The sequence below is a fragment of the Falco biarmicus genome, chromosome 4 (genome assembly GCF_023638135.1).
Source record: "Falco biarmicus isolate bFalBia1 chromosome 4, bFalBia1.pri, whole genome shotgun sequence".
Taxonomy (NCBI): Eukaryota; Metazoa; Chordata; class Aves; order Falconiformes; family Falconidae; genus Falco; species Falco biarmicus.
The window spans coordinates 94,670,094-94,686,991 of NC_079291.1; the positions used below are offsets into that span (position 1 = coordinate 94,670,094).

General features: G+C 39.1%; 1 protein-coding gene across 4 annotated transcripts; it reads left to right on the forward strand.

The window, feature by feature from the left end:
• Positions 1-975: 975 nt before the first annotated feature.
• UBA3 (ubiquitin like modifier activating enzyme 3) lies at positions 976-16,687 on the forward strand. 4 transcript variants are annotated; one of them, XM_056336813.1, is made up of 18 exons: positions 983-1,045; positions 1,182-1,223; positions 4,139-4,259; positions 5,253-5,333; positions 8,331-8,413; positions 8,987-9,067; positions 9,701-9,744; positions 10,033-10,097; positions 10,943-11,098; positions 11,222-11,324; positions 11,820-11,933; positions 13,412-13,465; positions 13,893-13,929; positions 14,009-14,090; positions 15,003-15,103; positions 15,230-15,293; positions 15,407-15,461; positions 15,902-16,687. In XM_056336813.1, exons 1-18 carry the CDS (start codon positions 1,026-1,028, stop codon positions 15,988-15,990), a joined length of 1,392 nt encoding a protein of 463 aa, XP_056192788.1. In that variant the 5' UTR covers positions 983-1,025; the 3' UTR covers positions 15,991-16,687. The 4 variants fall into 4 exon arrangements, with proteins under 4 accessions (XP_056192789.1, XP_056192788.1, XP_056192790.1 ...); XM_056336815.1 differs by having other exon boundaries at positions 1,002-1,056; XM_056336814.1 differs by lacking the exon at positions 1,182-1,223 and having other exon boundaries at positions 976-1,045.
• The last annotated feature ends 211 nt before the right edge of the window (positions 16,688-16,898 follow it).

A 16,898-nucleotide genomic window follows, 5' to 3' on the forward strand; every position in this document is an offset into this window, starting at 1 on the left:
GGGGCCCGCGGAGCGGCTGCCCCGGCCGAGGGGGCGCTGGGGGTGCCGAGCCATGGCAGGGAGGCCCTGCCCGAGGGGCAGCCCCCGGCCCGGGGGCCGGCCGGTGCCAGCAGCCCCGGCGGGGCGAGCTCCCGCAGCCCAGGCGAGGGCAGCTGCTCTCGGTGCTTTGTTCCCCACGGCTCCGGTACACGCTGTCCACACGTGCACGGCGCAAGGTCCCAGCCTCACCGGACCGCCATGGCGGGCAACAAAGCCCTTCTCAAAATGGAGGCCAGCAGCAAGCCACGCATCACTGCAACACCAGAGGTTGGCAGCTGCTTCTCACAGCTCAAGTGGGAAAGATCTGGATTCCTGTAGTTTTAAGAGCCTGAGGCACAGCCTTTGCAGCCCTGCTCCTCTGCCTCCTGCCCTGCGCTTAGACACCATTCCTCTCATCAGCTCTAGAGCAAAGGCTCCGGCAGGTAGAGGCTGGCCTGTGTGTGCTCTCAGGGCGGCCTGTGAGGCTGGGCTCTGCCCAGGGCACGCTGAGAACACAAAAAACAACCGAAAACACAGCTCAGGCGGAGAAGGCAGCGTGCTGGTGGGCAGCGCGCAGCCTGAGGCTTGCCCCCCCCTCCACGTTTGGCCTCTAGCCTTCCCGGGGGCTTTAAAGCGCCGCGATGGCCACAGCCTGTGCCCCTGAGGCTCCCGGGAAGCATCAGGGAACTGGGCACAGGGAGAACCTGCGGCCGGGCGCTCCAGGCCGAGGGAGGGAGGTGGCCAGGTCCCCTCCGCGGGCTGGGGCTGCCCCTTGGGGCTCCATGAAGGCTCTCCGGCCCAGGCGAGGCCGCGGCCATCGGGGCTCGGGGAGCGGTGGGGCCCGAGAGGGGTGGTGGTGTCGCCTCCCTGTTGCCATGGTGATGAGCGCCCCTGGCGGACGCTCTATCCCGCCTTCCCCAACTCTATAGGCCTGCAACAGTGGCGGCGCTCTGGGAAAGCACCGCCCATAGAGGCGCTGCGGGGCATCGTGGGAAGCAGAGGGAAATATGGCGGATGGTGAGGAACCGTAAGTGCCCTGTATGTGTGTGCTCGGCCGTCCCTTCCCTTGCTTCCCGGGGACGGGTGGGCCCCGGGGTCCCTTCTCCCTCCTCCCCGGTCTCTGTAGCGCGATACTGACCCTTCTTTTATTCTCTCTCTTTTAGGGAGAAGAAAAGAAGGAGGCTAGAGGAGCTGCTGGCGGATGGGTTAGTGCGGGGCTGCGGGCGAGCGGGCTGCTGGCCCGGGGCAGGGGCAGGCAGCGCTTGCTGAGGGGCGGCTGGTAGGTCAGGGCGAGCCGCAGCCCCGCAGGAAAGGTGTGGGCTGGGAGGAGGCTGCGGGTTAGCTCAGGGCTGCGGGGCCCGCTGGCAGGGGCGACCGTGCATGGCCGGCCCGGGGCCTGGCAGGCGGAGAGGGGCGGGGGTGGCGCAGGCCAGGGCCCGGGCGGGGCCCGGGAGCCGGAGGAAAGGTGTTAGGTCGGTCAGTGTGAGGAGGGGGCACGCGAAAGGGTGCTTGATCAGCAAGGACTGGGGAAGAGGAATCTCCTGGGGAGAGGACCAAGGGGCTCACCCGGAGCGGGGATGGGAGTTGCGGGCTTGGAGCTTCGCATGAGTAAAGGCTGGTGTGCTGAAGAGCTTTGTGACAGGAGTGGAAAAAGCTGCATTGCCGGTCAGGGACCTGGGGAGGGCCTTTAGGCTAGAAGCAGGTGACTAAATTTTGGCTGAAAATTAAAAATTCAGGCTACAGAACTGTTGCCTCTGCTTATTAAAAACCCTAAATTCTACACATCTGTCTTAATGGCCTTGAAAACTAATGCTCGGAAATCTTTAACCTCATCTGCTTCCATCCCTTAATTACTCCCTTCCATCTGCTTGTGTCCCTCTTCCCAAAGATCGCAAATCAGACCTGCCTGCTCGAGCGGTGGACTCGCAGGCAGTGCATGTGTGTGTCGGGGTGAGGGTCACAAAAGTCCTTGGGCATGTTGGATGGGGAGGGTGCATGCGAAGTCCCTCAAAAGCATGAAGCTTTGGACATGGGGAGGTGGCAGGGAAAAGTCTGGGCCTAAAGCAACATAAGGACTGTGGTGCTCGGATATTTTAAACAAAATTTAAAACTAATTTGATGGAATAAATAAGAATTTTGTTAAACTCTCATAATACAGATACCTGGTAATGCTGTAGCAACGCAAAAATAAATACTTTAAAAAAACCTGTATCTGAAGTTAAACAGAAAACCTTAGGTTGAGTTATTGATTTTTTTTTCAGATTTCCACAATGTCCAACCCAGTAGAAACCAAAATGTAGTATAATGTCAAAAGTGAAACTAGATGTTACATTTTATCACATATAAAGAAAAATACATATCTAAACAGAAAAGGATTACTGCTGCTTAATGGCTGTTTATATGGACTATATAAAAGGGTTTAAAAAGTTGTTCTTAATGTCACCAAGCATAGTTTCTGTACATACTTCCAGAAAAGTTAAAATTCCTAGTATAATCCATGAAGTAATCATTGGGATGTATGTTGACCTATTTTATTTGCTTAAGTTAGTGCTTAATGCACATCCTGAAAACTGGTATATAACAGATGAGCCCAGGGTTCAGCAGAGGGAGTGTTGTATTTCTTCATGCTGTTTCCCAAAATAATGTGTTTTCAAATTACTGTGAAAACTGGGGGAGGTACAAAAGTGCAAGTCAAAGGTCAAAAGACTTATGAATTCAAATAAATCTTGTAGATTTTACTTAACTGCTAATACAGTAACTTACCTAAAGTCAACACTTAACCAGGAATGAGTTCAATCTGCAGCCAAAATATAGGCAAATTATGATGTGTTTATTCCTGTAGTTCAGTGAAGTTTTTTCCTTGTTACTGAAAATCTTTTGCAAAATTAATTGCCTGCAAGTTAAAGTTACTACAGACGTACTGTGTTGTCCATCTTCTGAATTATGTGAGGATAAAGGCATTTGCTGTCTAGACGTTTTCACTACATTTTCCTTTTATTTTGAGATGAATCACCAGGTAGCAATAATAAAATCTGAACATTACCCAATGGTTATTGATACAGGCGTTCTTCATATTACCTCATAGGAGGAAGCTAATAATGCTTCTTATTAATGATGACACAACCTTTCATACACAGGAGTGGCAGAGCTCTTTCATAACAAGCTTAGTTTTGTATTAATGTAGAGCACAATCGTTCATAATATATATTGAGCGGAGCTCCTATTTAAAAAGGGGAAGTACGCTCAGTTGCAGAAGGGCTTTTTCTGTGTAGCTGATGAGCTTACATTAGAAAATTACTTGAAAGCTGATTTTGAACTATTCCAGTAAGTCTCTTAACAGGTTAAATTTATAGTTATGTACTACTAAAAGTGACCTGCAAAAGCAGAAAAAGGGTAGTGGAGTCTTTGATATAAAATTCTGTCTTGAAAATTTAAAAGAGATAATTGCAAACATTGTTTTCTCCAAGTGAGACTGCTACCACTGACAAGCTCAGGAGGGGACTGAAAAATGGGGATGTTCTACATTCTATTACTTCCAACTGAGGGTGAAGAGCATTCAGGATTTGTATTTTTTTTTACTCTTGTTTAAATAAATTACTATGAAGATTCAGAGGACAGTGTTGGGGCATGTTACTGTTACTTATTCAGTGCCTTGCAACTGCAGTTGCATACTGATAATTCTGAATACAATTTATGAACTTAAAAAGTTTGCCAAAAAAAGGATACAATACTTGACTGATGAAAAAACCATCACCCTCAAAATCTAAAGGGATAACCTCTGTCTTGAAATAGGAGGGAAATAAAAGCAAAAAGGCTAGACCCTTTTTTCACTTCAGGTCAACTTTTACTAGTAACAGAGCTAAATCAGTGGGATTTATTGAAATGCCTGGGGTTTTCCCCTTCTATGCATATTTGTATTATTGCTTTCTAGTTCCACAAATAAAACCCACTCATGCAAATGTTCATGCATGTAACTTAAATGCATAAAGAATATGCTGATGCATTTATATGAATGGTCAATAATTTAGGTATATTTAAGATATATAAGGAAAAAAAAGCATTTTGGAGGTGTGCCTTTTTTTCTATGATTTTGCAGCTGAATTTACTGTGTTCTGTGCAGAATGGCTGTTGATGGTGGGTGTGGGGACACTGGAGACTGGGAAGGTCGCTGGAACCATGTAAGGAAGTTCCTCGAGCGATCTGGACCATTCACACATCCTGATTTCGAGCCAGGCACTCAAGTGAGAAATGCTTACTTTAAATAAAAAATCTGTAGCGTGTGTTGCAAACTAATGTAAACAGTTTCATGAATTGACCACCAGCAGTGTATGAATACTAAAACTGCATGAAAAGCTTTTATTTTAATCAATTGAATATTGTGATTCTAGAAGGGCATACTGTATTCTTATTTATAAACTTGTATTTCTACACTGTCAACTACAAGTTTGCTGTCATCGTATATATGAATATACAACAACATATGAATTATGCTGCCTTTGAGTTCCACATGAAAAATAGCAGCATTTGTCTCTCTGTTTTTAAATAACGAGATAGAGTAAGGAATTTCTTGTACTTAAAGAAGGGATTGAGGTTAATATGAGTACTCGGAGAATTGGGAAAGATGTTTAGTAGGGAAAAGCAAAATTTAGACTCCATTAATTATTCTGCTTTCCTTTTTTGGTACGTTTTGTTTCAGACCTTACCGTTGAATTCTGTACAAACAGTTTACTGTTACCTTTTTAATGTACTGTTCTGTTATTTACTACTTTGAGGCTGGGGTCTAGTAAAACAGTTCACAGAAAGCAGTTATATAGTGAAAAATTTGGGTTCTTTTTGGCCAGCAATGTTGTCTGCCTGTTTAGATTTATTTTTTATTATGTATCGGTAAAATATTTGGAGGAAGAAAACATTAACTCCTTAAACCGAGTAATTATAAGGGTGGGCCTTTTTTTTTTACGGTTAAAATGAGTATAAAGAGAATACTGATACCTACAGAGGTCTTACTTTTCTGTAAATTGGTATATAGGAACTGCATTAACTCAACAGCTGATTAAAGTCCGATATGTAAATTACTCCTGCAAGCACAAACTGTTTTATTGATCTAGGTTGTTTTATGTGAAACTTACTAGGCACTGAAAATGTATGGTAACATATTTATAAGGGTTATGAAGCAAAGGACAAATTGTGCTTTCTCCTATTTAGTGTATTAATTTTTTGTTTTATATTTTCCACAGGCTCTTGAGTTTTTGTTAAGCACATGTAAAGTACTAGTTATTGGAGCAGGAGGATTAGGATGCGAACTCCTGAAAAACCTGGTAATTACTCAGTTTTCACCCTTTGATTCCTAGAGTCTTCTTCTTTTCCTTGAGGAAATTATCTTTTTTACTTTGCTAATTTGGCATTTTTGATTGTATATAGCTACTAAATTTCTAAGTTCTCCTGAAAATGTATAAAATACATGACGATACAGACAATATACTTGAAGAATACACTTTGTTAATAAGCTTGACAGGTGGTAGTCTAATACCTTATGTATTATTTATTTATTTAGCTATCTCAAAGTTTGTCATGAGGGATGACATGGTGCTGTTTATAAAGTGTAGACAAAAATTCACTTGCAGCGTATGGTCTAATGTTGGTAATTTCCCCTGATTACCAGATCTAGGGAAATGAGGGAAACCATGAACAAGTCATGCTCATAATAATACAAGGAAGTGTTGTTTGGAATACAGTGGCTAAAATGTATCTTTTCAGATGCAAAGCAATACTTTAAACTGCCCTAAGTAGCTAGTGCAAAGTTCAGTATTAAGAGTCAAAGTTGAATTTAATTTCAGTTTATGTTACATCTTTGGATTAATTTGAAGTGAGGTTAGAATTGCTGGAATTGTTTTTGTTCTTTCATAGTGAAATTAGTAGAGCCAGACTTATGGTTGTCTATGGTGACTTTCATGTCTGTTTGGCCTTCACAAGTAGTGGCTTTTAGATTTTCTGGTTACTCAAAATCAGTAAATTGGAGCTTGTTTGCAGAGTCTGAACACTCAAGAGTTGGATCTGTATTCCTGAGTTCAACCTGTATAATGGCAGCTTTACTGAGTCAGGCCAGTTCACGCTGTTCTGTATTGAAATGGCTAAGGAGGAATAGGCAATAGTGTAAGAACAGGGAAGGAATATTACAGTACTTCTCTGGTGTACAGATTACCAGAAGGTATTCTATAGTTTTCTTGTAGCTTATAATGGATTCTCTCAGTATGTGTTCTGAAAAGCAATTTTAAAGTGTTTAAAATGCATGGGATCGTTTGCTATCAGACCTTTACCCAATAAATGTGTATGAATGTAATTATCCTATTAATGTGGGTTTTATCCTCACAGATGCTCGTATTTATCACAATGCATCACTGTTGCCATCCTATTTGGGTTTGGTAGCTTAGACTAATACGTTACTTTTCCATGCTTCTATTTAATAAGAAGAATTTCTGTCCTTAGGGATTCCCTGGAAAATGTGTGGATTAATATAATAACTTATTATGAAATAACAATTTCTTTCTTTTATACCAACGCTTACGCATAAGTGTTATTTTACTATAGAATTTATGTAGTGCTGTTTCAGTATTTCCACAGATTACCTCCGAGCTTGAGATGCTTGATAAATCAGTAGCCCCATTTAAAGCCACGCATTCCAGATCTTAGGAACTTAGTTCCAGCACTTGTGTATACTCTTGTTCTGGTTGCTGGTTTGTTACTGCAGTGCTTAAGCAGGATTTTACTTGAAGAGACTATGACAGCTCCAAGGCAATTTTCTTTCTTTGGGAATTTAGTGCTGGTGAATTTAACCTCAGCCCAGAGCTACTGTTTTATGGGTTTATTGGGACATAACAAATTCAGTCTGTTGATAACTCCTTGAGAAGGAGGATTTGTATGGAATAAGGGGCTTCATAAGTCTGCTGTGTGTGCTCAGTTCCCATCCCTTAAAAAAAGTTTTAAGTTATCATGATTTATTTTTATCATTTTCAGAAAGGTATGTTCATAAGTAAATCTAGATTCTCTTCACATGGATTCATGTCTTTGGGACAACAAATATAAATTTGATCAAGACTTCAGTCTGTATGTTCATGATGTCCCAGGCTTGCTCTTCTCTTTAGCAGGCTCTCCCAGTCAGCTGTGATAATATTGAGCAAAAGCTGAACACCTATCAATGAAACAAAACGTTTGTTCAGCACCAGGGGTATCCAAGATGACATACAGAAATTCTTCCTGCTTTTCTTAGAGAAATTAATTCATATTGTGGGATACTTTAGTCCTGTTGTTCATTTGTTTAATCAGTTTCCCGATATAGCATTTTCAGTACTTGCTATGAATGGGATGGCTCTGTTTATTCAGAAAATGTAAAATGAAAAGTTTGAAAGTCTTTACATATATATATATATATATATGTCAAGATTCAGTCTTAAAAGAAAAAAACATGGGGTACAGGACTCAAATTTGTTTGGAGTCACTTCAGAACATTGTAACACGTTTCCTTTTTCTAATCTCAGTGTTTTACAACATTTATTTCCCTTTAAACACAATTCACATTGGTTTTTTGTGTGTGACAGATGCTATTACTTTTATCAGATCAGACCCGCAGTACAGTTTTAAAACAATTCTCCTTTAAAGTTATTTGCCAAATGTAGCGATCTCCTGCATGCAGAGATCCGGTAGAACTCCTGCAAGAGGTTTAGCATGTTCTTAGATAGTGAGGTGACTTTTTGTGTTTGCGTTCTGTTCCAGCATTGAATATGGTGAAGAATGCTGGCTTATTTTGAACTGTGATTTGAGGGTGAATAGACCAGACTCATTTAGGCCAACTATGAAAAACGGTGAATGTTCAAATACTTAATTTTGTAGAGGAATTAAACTTCTGTTTTTCTATTCCTGGCAAGCAAAGAAGTGCTTATGGTATTTATTCAAATTCTGCATTTTTTTCCTCCCAATGAATGCTTTCGATTTATTCCAGTTGTGAGGGAGTATTGAAAGTTCCCCTAATGGTTCAGTCTACTGTTGGCTTCCCTGTGTTATGCTTAGGTAGGCTAAAGCAATATTGCATTCAGTAGAACATTGTCTTTGACTATTGAAATACTAGTGTTTCCATCTGTTAGCAACCCAGCAAAGACCATTCTTTTAACAAAGAATGCCAATATACTTGTCTGCACAGGGAATGAAAAGCAAATACCTTTGTTCCTCCAAAGGCTGCTTTTTTGGCACGTGGAATGAGTTCTGGAGCACTGTAAGGATTTAATTTCCTATTAAATGAAGTTGGCTATCTCTTTTCACAGGCATTGTCTGGCTTTAGACAGATCCATGTTATTGACATGGATACTATAGATGTTTCTAATCTTAACCGACAGTTTCTGTTTCGGTAAGTGATATTTTCACAATTCGGCTTTCACTTTTTTTTTTATATGTGCCTAAAAAAATATGTGAATATGATCATTGTTTTGGTTGAACAAGTTGTCGCTAAAGGTGACTGAACTTTCAGATCACAGCAGTACTCATAATTAACTGAATGTTGCCTGTGATTCCCTCTGGTTTTGAGATCTGTGCTGTCATAGTTTGAGCATGAAGAAAATTAACATATATTCCATACCATTCAAATACAGCTAATGACTATGGAAAATGTGGCACCAAAGAATAATGGACACAGATTGAGATATCAATTTTTCTGATACCCTTTTCTCCCAAGCAAAATGATAACTTGTTGGATTTTTTAATTACTTTTTTTGGCGCTGGTAACTGTAGTTACAAGGACATATTTAGATAACTCTGGGGCTCTCGTATCTGATGCTACACAGGGATGCCTTAATACTATCCATATCAATAAATTGTCCTACGATAACAATTAGTCACTTAATTCAGTATTGCAATGCATAGAGTCTGGAAAGATTCAATCTACTAAAATAATGCCTTTCAAATTACTTCGTTTTTTTCCCAGACCAAAGGATGTGGGGCGACCAAAAGCAGAAGTTGCAGCAGAATTCCTGAACAGCCGCATTCCCAACTGTGCTGTCGTAGCGTATCCTTTTATAGAGTAGTAGTAGCCCTGAAGGCTTCCAAAAACCTACAAAACTCTGTAGGTGGTAAGACTATCTAGAGTATTTTGCTGCCATCCTGTTTTTCGTGCAATAAAGAACAGATTCATTCAGCTGGTGATTAAGAATTCTTTCTTAGTGACATTAACATACAGGAAATATGCACGGGGAAAGAAGATTAAGCTTTAAGAAAGTATTTTGTACGTTTCCACTGAGTCTTTTTATTCAAACGCAATATTCAAATTTTCACTTCTATGTTAGAATTACAGATGTATTCACCAGAGTGTTTTGAGTATGTACTGGTAGGAGACGTTAGTTTATAAACATAGGACAACACTTAGGGATGGAGGAATTTGTGAGACCATATATTTGAGTGCCTAAATAGTTTGCCTGCTGAGCCTTCTCACGTGTATGACTATTAATTATGTCCCTTATTTGTTTGGTCAGATGCTACAGCTATGGGAATTTCAAATCCTTCAATCACTTAGTTTTTTCAAAAAGTGTCACATAAAATTATAGTAATAAATTAGATAATGTTTTGGCTTTTATGTTTGCAAATAGAAGACAGTAAACTTAACTACTTTATAAATATCTTCCTTTACTGGGCTTACACTCAGATATTTTAAAAGGATTCAAGACATGGATGAAAGCTTCTATCGACGTAAGTGGTATTTTTTTGCCTGCCAAACACCCACTGGTGCTTTAGGGGAACCTTGCAGTTGTTGCTCCTCACTGCTTTTCCTGGTAGTGAGATTGCTAATTTAGTCTTCTACAGCGTACTGGAAATAGAAGTAACAAATAGACAAAACTGAAATGCGTCTGTCATATAGGTAATCTAGGGGAGATAGTTAGACTAGTCAGTTCCTCTGGACTGTTATGGACAGAATACTTTGTCTTAAGAAGTATGCATTAGTATAGACTTCAAATACTGTTTTTTTCCCCCCTCTAGAGTTTCATATTATTGTTTGTGGGCTGGACTCTATAATTGCAAGAAGATGGATAAATGGCATGCTGGTAAAGTCTTTGGTCTCTTTAAAACCTGGTTATTCCTTGAGTATAGATAACTAAAATTGAACAGATTTGTGCAGAATGCGTCATTAAAATGAAATCAGGGCTGTTTAAACTCTCAGCTTTCTGTGTCTATTTGTTTTCTTTCCTCTTTTTGTGAACAGGATAAAATGCATGCTCTCTTACCGGCCTTTTTCTTGAGGAGTGTTAGCCAACATTTGTGCAGTGCCCCGCAGGGGTAATTTCAAAGTGAGATTACGTTGTTTGTGGCCTTGTGCAGTCAGCTTTTGAAAATACAAGAAGGGAAGTTCCACAGCCTGTCTGGATGCTCCCATTGTGAATGTTTTTTCTCATTATCCGAAACAGTACTTACCCTGCTGCAACTTGTAAATGACATCTTTTGGAATCCCGCTGCTACAAAGTAGCAGAAAGCTGGTCCTTGAACTAGGTGGTTTTATCACTGCAAAGTTGATTATAAAATAATGATCTTGAGTATTTACCAGTATTTAAAAACAAAAAAACCCAAAACAACAAGCCAAGGATCAAACCCCCAAATTGCCAAACCAACCAACCATTTGTTCTGGTGTACTATGAGGAAATAATAGCTTTTATCGCAGGGGAAGGGGAGGAGGAGGTGGAGGATGAAGGTGGTAGATGAAGTCCTGTGCACTGACACATTAGTGGTTTATACACTATGTGCCTTTCAAATAAACTGTATATTAAGCATTTACTCTTGTGTACCATTAAGAATAAAAAACCTTAGGATTCTTTATTCTTCCTGCAACTTGTTTAAAAAAAGAATATTTCATAAAACAGAAACCAACACACCCTCCCCCCCCTTTATTTGTTAGATGTCATTTTTACATTACGAAGATGGTGTACTGGATCCAAGCTCCATCATACCTTTAATAGATGGAGGGACTGAAGGTTTTAAAGGAAACGTTCGTGTGATTATTCCTGGTATGACAGCATGTGTTGAATGCACACTTGAGCTTTATCCACCACAGGTAATTGCAACCAGTAATATTTCATGGGTTTTTTTACTCCTCTGATTTGCTTGTTTCTTTTCCTAGTACTATATATAATGTATTACATGCTTTCTTCTGGTTTTCTTCCCCTGCCCGCACCAGGTCAATTTTCCCATGTGTACTATTGCATCTATGCCCAGACTACCAGAGCATTGTATTGAGTATGTCAGGATATTGCAGTGGCCAAAGGAGCAACCTTTTGGAGGTAATTAGTATATTGCACTGGTGCTAAATGGACATTTCTCCTTTTAATTCATTTGTTTTGAGTTAGGTATGCACAGCTACTTTTAACAAAACAATCCTACTTTTTAACCATATGTGGCTCTTTGTTGTGTTGATTCTAAGCCTCCTTTAAGCTGATGATGGATTTTTCTCTTCAGCTCACTCTTCAGTTCCATATTTGTTAGTGTGTTTTGCTCCCTCATACCTCACAGTGTCTTTCCTGACTTAAAATGTAACCTGTAACAGCTCTATAAATCTGTGAAGTTAAGGTAGTTTGTATATAGAATGTGTTAAAATTTACAATGTTTGTAGAATTTATATTTTGATTATTTAAACGGTCACATTTTAATAGCTTAATGGGGTATTCATTTTAACCAAAGTTAAAGCAAAGGAATTTTTTTTTAGACAAAAAGAACGCTACATTTCTGAAGAATTCTTATAGCTGTAACTTACCTGTAAATTCTTAACTTTGTTGTAGAAGGTGTTGCGCTGGATGGAGATGATCCTGAACATATACAGTGGATTTACCAGAAGTCTTTAGAGAGAGCATCGCAGTTTAATATTAAAGGTGTTACATACAGACTCACCCAAGGTAAGGGTATGGCATTTCACTGAGTTTGTGGCATTTGTAATTAGGCTGGATTGGCATTCTTTGTATTTGTAATGACTAAGCTAGCAGCTCTGCTGAGGAAGAAATAGTTCTTTCCTCCCTTAACACCTTAAAACAGAAACAAGCGCTTGCTTCCTGTGCCAGCACAAATATTTTGATGATGAATCAGAAGTTTAGGCATTCATGATGAATCAGAGGAACTTATCTGGGACAAAACTGAACATTCTTTTTGCCATTTTATTTTTAACCTGGAGCAGCTCCACAATTTGTATTACACTGTGACCACTTTTTCTGGGTCAAAGAGCAGGAACAAAAGAACATGATTGCCTCTTTTAGCAACAGCAGCACTTTATGCCAGTTCAGGCTGGTTAAGGCTGTAGCATCTGTTCTTCACTTCTGTGTATGCCTCTTCAAATGCAAGTGCGGAAAGCTGCCACTCATTTAATCAGCATTTTAAACACTAAGTAAATAAAAAAGAAGTGGAGAATCTCATACAGAATATCCAGAATTTGTGTAACTTCTCTTTTTGACTTGCAGTACTGATAATGCTTGTGAAATGCTGACGTGAAATGCCTCACTTGGACCTCAGTGTGTGCCTTTCTGTCAAAAAAGGGTGAACTGATTCTTTCTGTATCTTCATTAGATTTCATCTAGTGTATTGCAGATAGTCTTTTTTCTTTGCAGCAGTTCATACTAGCTTCTTTAGTAGGTTTTTGGGTTTTTTGGTTAAGGTAAATGTGAACTCCAATTCCAAAATATAATTATGTACATGCAGATGGCTGCACAGTTTTCAGCATTAGAAGATGGCTTCATTATAAAGTACATAGCAGGCAGAAGGCAAAGATAAAAGTTCTGTGCATGTTTTCTCAGGTATGGAGGGATACAAGCCAATAGTAAGAAGCCAGAGGAACTTCAGACTACTTAACGAACTTGCTGTCTTTTTGGCAGGCCTTAAAAAAGAGTGAACCTCCTTGTTCCCAATATACATACTTCAATGTGTAGGAAATCTTCCTGTATATCATTGTATGTGCTATGCTGTTTTAACTGGATGGGCTCATAAGAAGAGTTGGATGAAGTTCCCAGTACAGTTTGGCAAGCCTGTTCTTGTAGACCAAACCCAACCATCTTTCCTTTATGAATTTCTCCAGTTGAACAGGAGGAATAGAACTGAGTTTTAAATTAATACTCAGTGCTAAATACAGAATACATGTTTTTAAAATTTGTTCACTAGTTCTCTTCATGTGATACCTTCTTTTTCTTAATGTGCTTGATCCATTTTTAAAATAAAGTGCCGAAGTACTTGAGCAGCACGAACAGCAGGCCATTTATCTTATTGTTACAGAAATTCCTGGAAAGTTTAAAGTACCTTTCGGTACACCCTTCTGTAATTATTCTGGCTAAAAGTTGTGTCTCAGTATAGTTTCTTGGAAAAGACTAAGTTGTGTCATTTGTTTTTACAGGGGTGGTTAAACGCATTATTCCAGCAGTAGCTTCTACAAATGCAGTAATTGCAGGTATGCTGGAAGAATTTATCTCACTTCTGCTTTATGGACTTTAGAGTTTTGTAAGGCAACAGTCATTTTTAAAGGAGTCTGACTGATTCTTACAGTGTCATTTCTGTTTTCCATAGAGAAACTGGATGTGACTCTATAAATTTTAAGCTGAGGTATGACTGTGGGAGGGAGTAGAAGAGACTGAGGAAAAAAAATAGTTGGAAAACACAGTATATAAGCTTAATGTAGTCTCAGATTTGTGTGGAATCTATGGTATTAATGCACAGAACTGCCAGTTCCCTTCAGATCTTTATTTTTCTCTTTAAAAATTGTTATACTTGATTTTTTTTTTCTTTTGTCACTTCTTTGGTACAACTCTGTGCAATAATGTCTGTATGTTCTGAGGTAGAGCTAGAAAGCGAAGAAATTGTTTTTTTTCTCATTCCAGCTGTTTGCGCCACTGAAGTTTTTAAAATAGCCACAAGGTATTTCATTTCTTATTAATAACATACATGATTTGCGACATAATTACATGTATTAACACTAACATATTTGTCATTACAGTGCTTACATTCCTCTTAACAACTATTTGGTGTTCAATGATGTGGATGGATTATACACATACACATTTGAAGCTGAAAGAAAGGTTAGTGCCATTAAAGGCGTGCAGGGTTGTTTCCTTGATTTTTCTTGAATTTACAGAGTTTGTGTGTATTTTTGAAACCCAGTATTGAATCTCTGAGCCCCTAGCCCTGAATAATAATATTTCTGAAGTTTTAAAAGCAGAAACTATGATTTTACTAGTCTGCTACTTCTCTGGAATATTGTTTTTAGCATGTAAGAGTTTTGGGGGGGGGTGTGGGTGGGTGTTTTTTTAGCTTCTGTAGTTCTGGAGTCTAATAGAGATGACAGTGTCAGACTGTCCACGTAGAGTAGCAGGACCATTAATCTCCAGATCAACAGATGCTGTATTTTATGTCCTAGTAGTGAAACCTTTTCTTCTACCCGTTGGTTTACCAAAAATTATTGCATAGTATATGTAATAGCATATATTTTAAGTTTTGCTTCTTTAGCCAAGTTTTCTTAGTATTTGGAAGAGTAGCTTCTGGTATAGGGAGGTCCTTCAGACAGCTACTTCTGTGGTGTCTGCTGGTGCCACATTGGTATCTCGACTGTTTTGCTATGCTACCCACAGAGGAAAACAGTACTTTTTTGAAAGTGAGTCATGCAGATTTCCCCTGTAATACGGGAAATGTTTTTTACAAAATAAGGGACTCATAACCTCTTTTTGAAAGATACGCTTATGACAAAATTGATTTGAAAGTTTGTAGTATTAAATTTTGTTAGATTAAATCTGTAGTTCATAAACACTTTGCTGCTTTGAACAGTGACAGACTTCACGAAGAGTTGGGTTTTGTAATTAATATTTGCAACAGTATTGATATTTCTAGAGCTAAAACTTTTAAAAAAGCAAACACAAATAGTTTTGAGACTTTATTAGCAGCATTTTAAGATTCATATTTAACATAACATGTATTCATGTGCTACTTTGTTGTAGGAGAACTGTCCAGCCTGCAGCCAACTTCCCCAAAACATAGAGATTTCCCCATCAGCTAAACTGCAGGAGATCTTGGATTACTTGACAAATAACGCTTCATTGTAAGTGTGCAGCTATTCTGACTGACTTGATAATTTTTGATAGTTCAGTATTTAAAAACGTAATCTCCAAATGTATTTTTACCTGATTCTCTGGTTGTTGTTTTGCTTTTTTTTTTTTAAATATAGGCAAATGAAATCTCCTGCAATTACAGCAACTATGTATGGGGGAAATAAAACACTTTATTTACAGGTAATCTGAACATACATAATTGTCTTTAATAATCTTAATTTATTTAAATTTACTTTCCTGAATTTGAAAGGAAATGCTGTGGCCTTTTTTTTTTTCTTTTTTTTTTTTTTCAGACAGTAGCTTCAATTGAAGAACGAACAAGGCCAAATCTTTCCAAGACACTAAAAGGTACCACGCAGTTGTCACGTGTAGATTTTCAAGATACTGTTCTAAACAGAAAGCCAGTTTCATCCCTCTGTATTGCATATTTAGCTTTATTTTGGACTATGTGGTAGAATGTGCTTCATTGTCCTTTTATGTGCAATACACCTTTGTCAGGTGTGTCAGGGATGAGTTTTGAATTGCTTAAATGTGAAGTGTTGGCAGATGCAGAGAAAGGCATTGCAACAAGCAAGGTGGTAACTGATGTAGATTAAACATACTTGTTCTATGTATTTCTTGACAAGGTCTGTTAGTTTCCTGGTTGAATTAGATGAGTATTAGATTACCTAGTGAGCTGTTTGCAGCTTTATTTCATTGTATTTATGGTTTGTGGCATTTTTTTTTATTTATATAAAAAAGACAAACCACATTGTTTTGCTGTACTTAAACTTTTATTTCTGTTTCAGAATTGGGGCTTGTGGATGGACAAGAACTTGCAGTTGCTGATGTTACTACACCACAAACTATGTTATTCAAGCTGCATTTCACCACTTAAATTTATTCATAAGTAAACCGCACATACAGCGAGAGAAATCTCTACCCACTTCATAAAACAAACGTCCTCTGTGGGTGTTAAATAGCCTGAAATGTTCACGTTAGTACTAGCGTTGTTGAAGGTTAGGTAATCCAAACCAATCACCATATTTCAGAATTGTATGTAGAAGCCAATATTTGGTGGATTATATTTGTATAAATGCTTATCAATGTACAGAACTCTGATGTATAGGAGTACACTTTTCCCCCCCAGTTTTTGTTGTCAAAATGTTAATGCTAATATACTTGCAGACACATGGAAGCTCCAAGGTGGCCATAAGTCTTGTTTTCAACATGTGTGCACATATTTTTATGCAAAGAGCAGACTCTTTAAAAAGGAACCACAGTGATCTGGTTTTCAATTGCAGCACTCCTGTACACTTGCTGAGTCACCTTTAAAAACAAGAGGGCTGTAGATTTAAATGAGCGTTTTCCTGTTATTTGGTAGTGATTGAGTTAATTTTATGAAAGGTGTTAAATATGGAAGAGATTACTTTGTTTACAAGGAAACACAAAAGGACAAAACGTTCAACTGTACATGAAAACACGGACACGTCTACTCCCTGTCCGCGAGCAGCTGCTGTGCGCAGCATTGCAGGATTATGTTCAAGGATCATTGGTGCTGTTAAGGTATTTATTAATAAAAAGTCATAAAGGCACCTTCGTTTGTGGCTTGTCAGTCGGCATTCTGAGTGTTTATAACCTCGATTAAAAAATGTAGGGCATCGTTTGGTTGCTTTAGTCAGAGGCCTTTCTGTAAGCCGAGCCGGATAGCTCACTGGCAGTCAAGGTTTTACTTGAGGGGTGTCAATTGCGTGTAAACCTCGTGTCTTTTAAATTACCAAGTGCAATTAAAGTTCCCATCTTCCA

Bases quoted from the DNA above. Each gene is read 5' to 3' on its own strand.
- UBA3 (XM_056336813.1), top strand. From the start codon at position 1,026: ATGGCGGATGGTGAGGAACC. The intron at 1,224-4,138 runs GTTAGTGCGGGG...TGTTCTGTGCAG, and splicing joins GAGGAGCTGCTGGCGGATGG to AATGGCTGTTGATGGTGGGT. The intron at 15,462-15,901 runs GTACCACGCAGT...TTTCTGTTTCAG, and splicing joins TCTTTCCAAGACACTAAAAG to AATTGGGGCTTGTGGATGGA.